The following is an 11,034-nucleotide window of genomic DNA, read 5'->3' on the forward strand; positions in this document are numbered from 1 at the left end:
TTTTACTTCACTTAATTCTTAGATTATTGTATATAGTGAAAACATAGGCACCAAAAAAATTCTAACATAAAGAAGATATATCCTCACAATGTGGTTTCTTTATGTATTTGGGCCACTAGAACACTACTCTTGACAAATTATCTGAAAATTCATATTATTATAGTTTATACTAGAAGAAATTAAATCTATCAACTTATTGTCATAACTCATAACTATTGCTATTACTCCAAAATCCCTTCTATTTCTTCATACTTGCGAAAGAGTTTTACACATACAACATCATCATCGCCAGTTAACAAACATGTAATCTCCACACACGAAAAGAAATAAGAAGATGGCGGAACATGGAAACATTCGTCTGTTCAAAGCAAACGGGACAACTTGTCCCTCTATGGTCTCCTCCCTTGCTGACCCCAACCAAAGAAGGGACAAAAAAATCTCCAAATATGCACAAACAATGGAAAAAATAAGAAAAAGGGACTTGAGGAATTCTATGTTTCTGTTTGGGACCTAGAGGTCATTGCAGTTTGAGGCAATCGGTTCTGGCGAGGCATTGGAAATGATGTGTTTTGCAGACCCAATTCAGCGTTTAGTCTTCTTCTCCATCTAGAGAATTCAACTAGAATAGAACTCCCGCTCATGGAAACACCAAATCCTGCAAACGTAGCAAGGAGAATCGACAATATTGCTTGCACACGAATCTGCATAAACAAACAAACAGTACAAATGAGAAATCTATCATGACGTATTAATTCAATTTTACTATAACTTACAACAGAGTAGAATATGTGGGCAAAAAGGACAACAAGTGCAAACTGGACCGACGCATACACCCATACAAACCTTCTCTTCACTGCACGTCAGAATAACAAAATTTTCAGTATCCTTTCTTTTCATTTTCGGAGACAAACAAAAAGGAAAACATTGGTTTACCCATGGTAGAAGAAGTCATGGATGCAAGAAGACCCAATACACAAGAGAATGGAAGAGAGATGGCTATAGCACCAGTACTCATTTTTCCAACCTGTTCAAAAACATTAATTAAAGACATTATTATTGTTGTTGTTAATATGAATGGTTTGATCCTAGCTATAGCTATAGCTTACCAATAGCTGCTCAAGGAAACAAAAGTAAGCCAGCATGCTGATGATGACAAGTATCGGCACTTCCTGCCAAACCCTGATAACAATTTTTAAAGAAGATATAAAGTTGTTAATTGGATTCTCATTTCAAACTGAAAGGAAAGGAAACTCTGGTTTACTACTACTTGCCTGTATCCATTGACCTCCAGACTTGTATTTGTAGTATTATTAGTAGTTCGAGTACGAATACTTTGAACCCGAAGAAGTGTGACAGGCAAGTTTTGAACCTCGTGCTTGCAGACTTCACAAATCTTGTTCCCTTTAATGCTAAACCACTTCACTGCACATTCTTGATGGGCCAAAGAAAGCTCCCCTTTACAGCTGCACTCCAGCTTAAGTGTTTCACCTCCTTCACATAGCTCCACGAAACAAATTCTACAAACAGCCTCTTCTTCTTCTATATCTTCACCTTCGTCCGTCTCTATTGATTCCACCAAGAAGAAATTAAGATTCTTATAAACTTTCTAATTTAAACTACAGAAACAAAACAAAACAAAAAGAATTTTAACTATGAATTTTACCAGCATCTCCTGTTGGAGTTACAGCTGCTGTAATGGAATCCCCGTCATCCTTCAACCTTGGTGTTGAAGGAATTACTCGGAAAAATGAATCATTTCTTTTCATCCCTTTCTCTTTGTAGAGGACAGGAACTGATCGAGAGCGATGTATTGAATAACGGGGTACTTTCACCTGAGAATAAACAGATGCAAGAGGGTAAATAAAATAGATAGATAGATTTTTTGTGTATATAATTAATGGATTTTACTTACATCAAAGTCGGTAGAATTATTATCTAGGCTAATATCTCCATGAACAGAATCTGAATTTGAATCAAGCATTGGTGTAACTGGTAAAGAGGATGTTCTCTTCATTCGGGGAGTAAAGATCTTAGTAAGAGACCATGATCTCGAAATAGAAGGCTTCTCTTGAGGAATGGGCGGAGGAGGAGGAGAAGGAGCAGATTTGTCTTCATCTATCTGAGATGTTCGGATTTTAAAGCTCAATTTTGGTAACAAGTTCCTCAAGGATGATCTGCCTCCTCTCGATGAGATGGGACCTGGAGACATGTTTGCTTTTGCATCTGAAGAGCTCGGTGCGAGGAGAAAGTTGACTCGTTTGGGGGTCGGAGTTGGTGTTGGAGGCATTGTGATTTGAATGAACTCTTGAGGAGAATCTACAATCGTTGTTCTTGAAGGTATCTCCAGAAAAAGGTTCTGTTTCTTCCAGTTCTTGGCTTGTGCTGTTTCTTCTGCAGCATCAGATTGTGATTCTTCAACCTAAAAATGGAAAGAAAGAAAAAAGCTGTTATGGTAAATCTGATTCAAATGGAACTGTAGTTCATCAAACAATAAATCTGAGTGATTCATGATAATAATGATTGATATTTACCAATTAGCATGATTATGTTTTACTCATCTTAAAAGCAGCTCAATCACTTTATCTTTTATGTAAAGCTTTATTAACTACAGTAGATGCACTTAAATTTCAAATTAGATCATAAATATGGAAAGTAATCAAAGTATATATCCTTCCAGAACTATCACAGTTTGTTCTACCAAATTCTTAACTAAAAACACGCAATCACCATTGGTGTAACTTGTAAGCGATCTGGGTGCATAATCAATCGAAGAAATCAATAGAAAAATACAGAGATAGGTTATCAAAACATGAAATTGATCATGTTAAATGATCGCAACTAGAATTTGATGTATGATCACGATTAGTGGTAAAGTAAGGGAGGAAGGGAAAGAAAATTGCCTTGTGAATTGGGATCATAACTTCTGTTTGGCGTGCAGGTGCAGTAACAGATGAACTAGTAGTCGCGTTTGCTTCCTCCATTCCAGATTTTCTTCTGTAAATGCTGAAAAGAGGCTTGAAGATGAGCTTGAGAGAGAGAGAGAGAGAGTAAAAGAAGAAGAAGACTGGGTGAGTGGGGGTGGGGGGGTTATAGAGAGATGGATGGGGTTAATATTAAGGGAAAAAAAGCTGGTGGGGAAGGCTTGAACTTTTGTTTGGCCAAACTCACCGCCTACGCCTAGTGCCCGCCATTACCCACCTCCATAATGTGAGGGATCTCTCTCTAAAACGCTCTTTTTATCTCTCTAAAACGCACAACGCTCACTCACTGTCAAACATCCTCTTTCTCTGTCCTGTTATCCGTCTTCCTTCCTTTCATTCTTTTCTTTCAAGAGTCAGGACTCCCAGTCTTTTTTTACTTTTCAAAACTTTATTATTTAAATATTCGCCATTGTTTAAAAATATATATATATTATAAATTTACTTTAAATATTTGGTTCCAATATTAATTTAAATAATTCTGACAAATTTAATAATATTTTTTTAAAACAAATTATAGTATTTTTAAATAAAAATATTCAAATAAAAGTTAAATATTTATTTCTAATTATTAAATTTAATATTACAATGTTTATCTTCAAAATATTTATATATAATAAAGCTTAGTTAGTTAGGAGAATTGGATGAAATGAACATAATAATTGTCTTAATTACGTAAATGACTAGCGTCTAATAAAAATTGCGCAAATGATCATTTTTTATTTTTCGGACAAAAATATTTGTCGCGTTGACATTGTGTCACGTTACGCAACGGAACCCTAATTCGTCGAGTGTGTCGTTGCGTGACAAGCGTGCCATCGTGAGACGGAGTTTTGTCCGAAAAATAAGAAGTTTTCATTTGCGCAATTTTTATTAGACATTGGTCGCTTATTAGGGTCATTTCATCGAATTTCCCCTTAGTTATATATTAACCGTCGTGTAAATAAATATGTTAGGTTAGTTCGATGGTTGTCCTGAAACTTGAGTTATTATAAAAAAATATATATATATACCATTATAATCCATTAAACTACACTTTTATATTTTAAATTTAATTAAATACTTTTATAAACTTACAAGAACCAAATATTTTTATAAACATTAGTTTCCTAATTTTTTTTTTAAAAAAAATGTTTTTTTTTATAATCAAACTTTTTATAAATAAATATTGCATGTATTCATTTATTTTTTTAATATGTTTTATTTTTATTAATGTTGAAAGTTAATTTTTTCTCGCTATTATGACATTTATTTAACCTAAGAAATTTAAAATTGAACTGATAATTCTCTTATAAACAAAAGTTTTATTTATATAATTGTAGAGGACGAAGTTTCAGATGTAAATTGAATTTTTTTTTAATGTCAAAATTTTATTACAAGTATAACAAGATGTGTTGAGAAGTTTTACAAAATATTCAGAAAAGAATTAAAATAATTTATAATAATATAAATACTTTTTATAGCAAATTTTGATAACAATTTAAAAGTTGTTCATTATAGCCTACCGTTATTAAATAACTTATTTATTTATCACAATAAAATATGTATATACATATTTAATAACATATATTTAGTTTATACTTTATATTTTTCATTAATCATAAAGAATTAAATCCGAGCAGAATATTGCCTAATTTGATTCACTTGTGATTTGATATTAACTTAATCGAATAAACAATCAATCAAAATCATTATAAAAATTGTTACTTACACTTTCTTTAATTTGCTCTCTGTATAACTTAATAGCATCCTTCCTTAAAAACTAGTCCCAAAAGAATAAAAAAAATACTTGGGATATTAATTTCTCAAAAGAAATGTAAAAAAGTAATTAATACCACAAAAGAAAAATAATTAACATTGGTTACTAATAAATATATTCCATGTATATTTTTTAAAAATCCAAAATCAACTTGGAAATTTGATGAAATCACCCTAAAAATAGCCTTGAACGTGCGGTTGATAAGTGCATAAATTAAATTGTGCAGATGATCACTTCAAATATTCTGACAAAATTATTCTGTCTCACGCGAAGGGTATGATCGTCACGCGAAAATGTATTATCGTCACGCGCAAAGTTGTTAAAATATCGAGTTGACTCTTAAAATTTTACGATTTTACGATTTCACATTAGGTTAACGAGTCTGATTTTAAGTAAACTCTTACGATTTTAAATTTACGATAATAAGATTTTACGAATTTACGAATTTACGAAATTAAATAATTTCGATTTTACGTTTAAAAATGAATTAATATTTAAAATTAAAAAATAAAATTATTATTTATTTAAATAAATAAATTAATATAATTAATTTTGTATGTATAATTTTTTTATAGTATTATTTATTTATTAATATTTTTTAATTAATTTTATATTTAAATATATAAATTTTTAAAATTGGCTAACTCTTTTTTTTCTCTCTTTTTTTTCTCGTTAAATATTTAAATATATTTTAAAAAAATTGAAGTGATCGACAGCACATCTTAACTTTTTTCTTTTTTTTTTTTTCTCGTCAAATTTTCAGATCAAATAAGGTCTTCAAGAAACTATTTTAGAATCCCAGTTGTGATTGGATTCAATGAATTTCAACCAGAATTTATTAGGTTCGGTTTGGAGATTCTAGATTATTAATGTCAAGGTCTATTTTGTCTTTACATGTTTTTACAATTTTAGAGCAAAATAGATAAGAATCAAAACATGAAAGATTCAAAATATATATTAATGTGCTTTTTTTATTTAAAGAATTAATTTTTTCAACTAAATTGTGGTTACCATTTGCTTATATATATATATATATATATATATATATATATATATATATATATATATATATATATATATATATATATATATATATATATATATATATATATATATATATATATATTCAGAAAGAGTTATTTTGAAATTTTAATGATAATATATAATTTAATAGTTAATTTTATAGTAATTTGAGTATTTAATTTATTATACTAAATTATTTATTAAAAAATAATTAAAATAAGAGAAAGGATAGAGAATCTGTAATTTGATTTGTCGAAAAAATAAAATTAAAATAAATTTCCCCTTTTTCTCTTTCCTCACATTTTTTTATATATAAGTCATTCTTTCTCATTTTATCCCTCAAATTTCCTTCTTTTATGACTTTTTTAAAATAAATCTTAGCATAAATAAAATTGTTATTAATACCAATTTTCTTCTTTTATGACTTTTTTAAAATAAATCTTAGCATAAATAAAATTGTTATTAATACCAATAGTACAAACATGTCACAATAAGTACATACAAAATAATTGATCATGTTCCTAAATAAATTAGGTTTTTTTGGTTTTTTTTTTTGTTAGAGTGATAAAAAAAACTTGTTTGAGATAAGTTTATTTGGGTAAAATGAATTTTAGGACATTTAAGTTCCCACTGTTGTTAAAAATTAAAAATTACTGAGTGTGCCACTAGATAATAGGGTTTAATAATTTAAAATTTTTAAAAAATTGTAAAGGTAAAATAGTATTTTAAATAGAGGAATGGAGTGATTAAAAATATATAAGTGATGGAAAAAAAGATAAAAAAAAACAAATTAATCCAAAAAAAACTAAATAGAACATGCCCATATAATGTAAAAGAGAATATCACTATTTTAACTGTTAGTGTTGACATTTTTATTGAACACTAATAAAAATAATTAAAATCAAATCAAATTTTGGTTCATACAAATTGAATAATGTTTGTGTTTCATACACTATCATAAATTACATGCGACAAATAATGCACATTCTTGTATTTCATCATCAAATGTAACAAGACCCATTGTTTATTTTATTTAAACTATGGGCACAATTTCCTTATTTTAAACTAGGTAGAGCCCTATTATAAGGAAGGGGAGCATGGGATCATCATTGTTTATTTTTAAGTGTATTAATAATATTAGAATTATTCAACAGAAAAAAAAATGAAAAAATATTTGAATTGAGATATTATCATCTATTTAAAACAAAAATAATTAAATGAGAGTACTGTTAGCTGCACAATGATCACCCAAAAAAAGTAAAAATTGGGGGGCCTCTCTTTATTTATTTTTTATTATATAAAATCAAACAAACTAATAAAGACGAAGGTTTATCCGTAAAGTAAGGATGGCTATGCATCTCCCATGGACTTATCTTTGCCACTTAAATAAGGTTGCAATAGTCAAAATTTATTTTCATTGTTATAATATAAAAATATTATTGTTTTAAAATAAAATAGTTTCATGGGTTTTCAATTAAGAAAAAAATGAAATTACAATTTAAATGAGATGAATATATGTATATTAAGATGGAATGATTAATCAATTTGAATTAATAACTAAAGTAAGAGACAACCTTCCTTTTCTCTTCTTTTCAAAACAAAATTTTGAATTGTCTTATAATAAATCAACATTAATATATGTATTGAGTGGGTTAAAGTTGAATATTTTTCATAATGAAAATTTTATTTATTTTGATGGGTTACATATATCTTTACGAGGTTCCGAACATATGAATCAATAAAATTAATTTATTTTTCTAAAATATAAAATCACTAAAAATAAATTCAAAGTGTTTGAAAAAAAAGAAGGTTACGGATGAAAAGTTAAGTGGATAATGACATATACATTGAGAGAATGTAGGCAGATGAGAAAAAAAAAGAAAAAAAAGAAAAAAAAAAAGGTCCACAAAGTGATATATGCCATGTTTAATGAAGATAATCATCATGTCCAAATCAATAATATTATTATTATAAATATTGTTTATTTACTTTTAAAATATCGGGTTATAATAATTTTATGCTAATTTTTAGTTTAATGTCTCACTTAAAAACGTTTTAACTTAATTTTGTCCTAAGTATAAATAGTTTGCATGGACTCTTTTTGTTATTTTGTTTTTAAAATCATCATATGAAATGTAGAGAGAAGTTATTTCGAATTATGTCTAATGAAAATCGATTAAATTATATCGAGATTAAAACAAAATTTGGAGTAATCTAGCTATTTGGTGCCAATATTCATATGTTTTAACCTACCTATTTATTTGTAGGCAACTTTTCAGTTATGGCTTTAGTTGCTTCTTGAAAAAGCATAGTTCAATTATGTGTTTGAAAGTAGAAAGGCTGGCTAGTAGTGGCTTTGCCCCCCCTTTCCAAATTTCATCTTCTTTTGTTTGAATGTAGGGTCCGGTCATCCAACACACTTTCTCAAAAGACCCATAGGGTAAGTTTGGTTTTGACATGACCAACAAAAACACGAAAGGAGAAAGAGACTTAGAAACGTTTTTAGACACGATATGGTATCAACTATCATATTTTATTTCTGAATAAATATAGCGAAGTGTAAACGTCCATCTAATTGATTTTGGTTTTTATTTTACGCATCATCTTATTTGTAAAAAACCAACTTCTTATAAGTTTGTGAGAACAAATTCTCTTTATAATTAGAATTTTGAATATCAATAAGTATATATACATATCTATTTTCTTTAAATATAAGGAGAAAATTCATGTCTCACTTTTTTTAATGTCAAAAAGAGAAGGATGCCTTAATCTTTTAATATGTCAACAAAATGCTTTTTTTAGCCCAAAACAATAAAAAGAAAATTAAAAGTTGCATGAAGGAGTTGATCAATAAGGAAGCTAACTGGGAGGAGTTCTGGAGAGATTCTCGTGAGTTTGAAGAAAGCTCAAAAATATTTATTAGAGCACGATTCTTTTAAAACATGTTGAAAAAATATAGTTTAAAGAAGACATGCAACACTTAACCTACATATGCTTTTATAGGATAATTAAATTGTCGATTATTATAAAACACGTGTAAATTTTCATTTAGGGTAAAAATTAATGCAGTTGGTTATGGTGTTTTTTTGAGATGAAGTAATTTATACAAAACATTTTTAACTTCTAAATATAATAACAACACAAATTTATCCAATAAATGGTTAAAATGGGGTCAATAATATGATTGGGGTACTACTAAATATAAATAGTCTCAAGATCCTCAAAAATGAAAAAATGAAAAGAAAAAAAAATGGATGGTACAAGATTAAAGAGAATGTCTCTAAATTCTAATTCTATTGTTTTTGGTAATAGTTACATTATCTATATATATAATGATGCTTAATTTTTAAAGTGTCCGGATTGCTGGGTCGAGAGCTGTGGTTAATTTGGATACTTGGGTCGGATTGTGGGTTGACCCGCCTTTAAATTTAAAACGGTTAAAAATAAAATTAAAAATGTTAGAGGTATGTTTCGAACTTGCAACCTAACAAAACAAGTACAACTCTTTAACTAACTAAGTTATAAAAACTTTATATTTTAAATTAAACACCAAATTTGATAAACGCGGGACGTTTTAATATTAATATAGGTTCAACTTTTTAACTAACTAATCTATATATATATATATAATGATGTTTAATTTTTAAAGTGTCCGGATTGCCGGGTCGAGAGTTGTGGTTAATTTGGATACTTGGGTCGGATTGTGGGTTGACCCGCCTTTAAATTTAAAACGGTTAAAATTAAAATTAAAAATGCTAGAGGTATGTTTCAAACTTGCAACCTAACAAAAACAAGTACAACTATTTAACCAACTAGGCTACAAAAACTTTAATATAAGTTCAACTTTTTAACTAACTAATATATATATATATATATATATATATTTTGATGTTGAGTAAGTGAATACTTGGGTCGGATTGTGGGTTGACTCACCCATAAACTTAAAACGGTTAAAAATAAAATTAACAATATTATTTGTAATTTTTTTTCACGATTTTTTATATTATTAATCGTACAAATACACGGGCTAAATGCTAGTTATTCTAATTCTATTGAATAAGCAAGCATTTGTATAAACTATGGACCATAAGATGCTCACCAAAATTCAAATGTGATGATTCGAAACAACTTAATTAATTTATTTGAATCTAATTAATTAAACACAAAAATCCTTATAACAATATAGAGATATTAGAGCCATAAATTTTCCTTATTTGGTTGATGAATTTATCTTTTATATATATATATATATATATATATATATATATATTTATATATATATATATATATTTATATATATATATATATATATATTTATATACCTTGGGTTATCCAGTTAGAAGGTTATTTTTTAACAAATTGTTTTTAATATTATAAAAAGTAAAAAAATACTTTATTAGAATAGTAGTTTATTTAATAAAGAGTGTTGGGGTATTTTATTAATACATTTATTTTATAAATGGTTCGGTTACCAATATTTGAACGCATAACCTTAATAATAAAAAAAAAGACAGGATGGATATTAGAATAGTAGTTTATTTTTAATGTTAAAAAATCACATCGCACAAGACCTAAGTCGTTCATGTTTGTAATAGAAAATCAAACCTCCAAATAAAACATAATATTCAAAAGGACCTTCAAAACCAATTTTATTATATATATTTATGGATAGTCTAATTAGAAAAAACTAAATTATTATGAAGTGGATAAAAAGTTTTGCATAAGCTAAAACGGATGTAGCTAATAAAAGCAACTGACATTATTATTATTATTATTATTATTAGTTTTCAATCTATTGAACTAATAATATATAATATTTTATAATAAATAAAATTAGAGTTAAATATTCAAATTATTCCATTTTCGTGATATATATATATTGTCATTATTCTTATAATTCACCATTAAGGAAACACTTTGTTATAGTGAACATCTAAAGTGTTGAAGAAAACTTTAGTATAATTCACTGCAATATAATGAATAAATCTAGTTTAAGAGTTCTACGAGTTCGTAACTTTTATCTTTGTTGGGTTTTTCACTCTAAAAATTAATTTGTCTATGTATACTTAATTTATCAATGTTATCTCATTTAGTTTCGTGATTATCTCATTGAAAGCATACAAAGTGGAGAATCATAATTAGTCCACAATTGTTATTACGTGGTTTTCCCAACAATATATATATAACATATTATTGATAATCTTATCTCGTAACAATTACACTTTAATATTATATCAATACATCAAATTTTTAATAGAAGAAATACAATATGTT

At 27.5% G+C, this 11,034-nt stretch overlaps 1 protein-coding gene across 1 annotated transcript; it reads right to left on the bottom strand.

Moving 5' to 3' along the window:
* Positions 1-215: 215 nt before the first annotated feature.
* On the bottom strand, positions 216-3,253 carry LOC124919439. The gene is made up of 8 exons (XM_047459677.1): positions 2,901-3,253; positions 1,913-2,419; positions 1,664-1,832; positions 1,272-1,563; positions 1,107-1,179; positions 934-1,024; positions 774-853; positions 216-701 (listed from the first exon to the last, which is right to left on the bottom strand). Exons 1-8 carry the CDS (start codon positions 2,979-2,981, stop codon positions 492-494), a joined length of 1,503 nt encoding a protein of 500 aa, XP_047315633.1. The 5' UTR covers positions 2,982-3,253; the 3' UTR covers positions 216-491.
* Between the last annotated feature and the right edge of the window lie 7,781 nt (positions 3,254-11,034).

The sequence above is a fragment of the Impatiens glandulifera genome, chromosome 1 (assembly GCF_907164915.1).
Source record: "Impatiens glandulifera chromosome 1, dImpGla2.1, whole genome shotgun sequence".
Lineage (NCBI taxonomy): Eukaryota > Viridiplantae > Streptophyta > Magnoliopsida > Ericales > Balsaminaceae > Impatiens > Impatiens glandulifera.

Excerpts from the sequence above, each read along its gene's own strand:
- LOC124919439 (XM_047459677.1), bottom strand. The coding sequence starts at position 2,981 with ATGGAGGAAGCAAACGCGACTACTAGTTCATCTGTTACTGCACCTGCA. Across the intron at positions 1,564-1,663 it reads AACTCCAACAGGAGATGCTG|AGACGGACGAAGGTGAAGAT; the intron begins GTAAAATTCATA and ends TGGAATCAATAG. Across the intron at positions 854-933 it reads CATGACTTCTTCTACCATGG|TGAAGAGAAGGTTTGTATGG; the intron begins GTAAACCAATGT and ends TCTGACGTGCAG.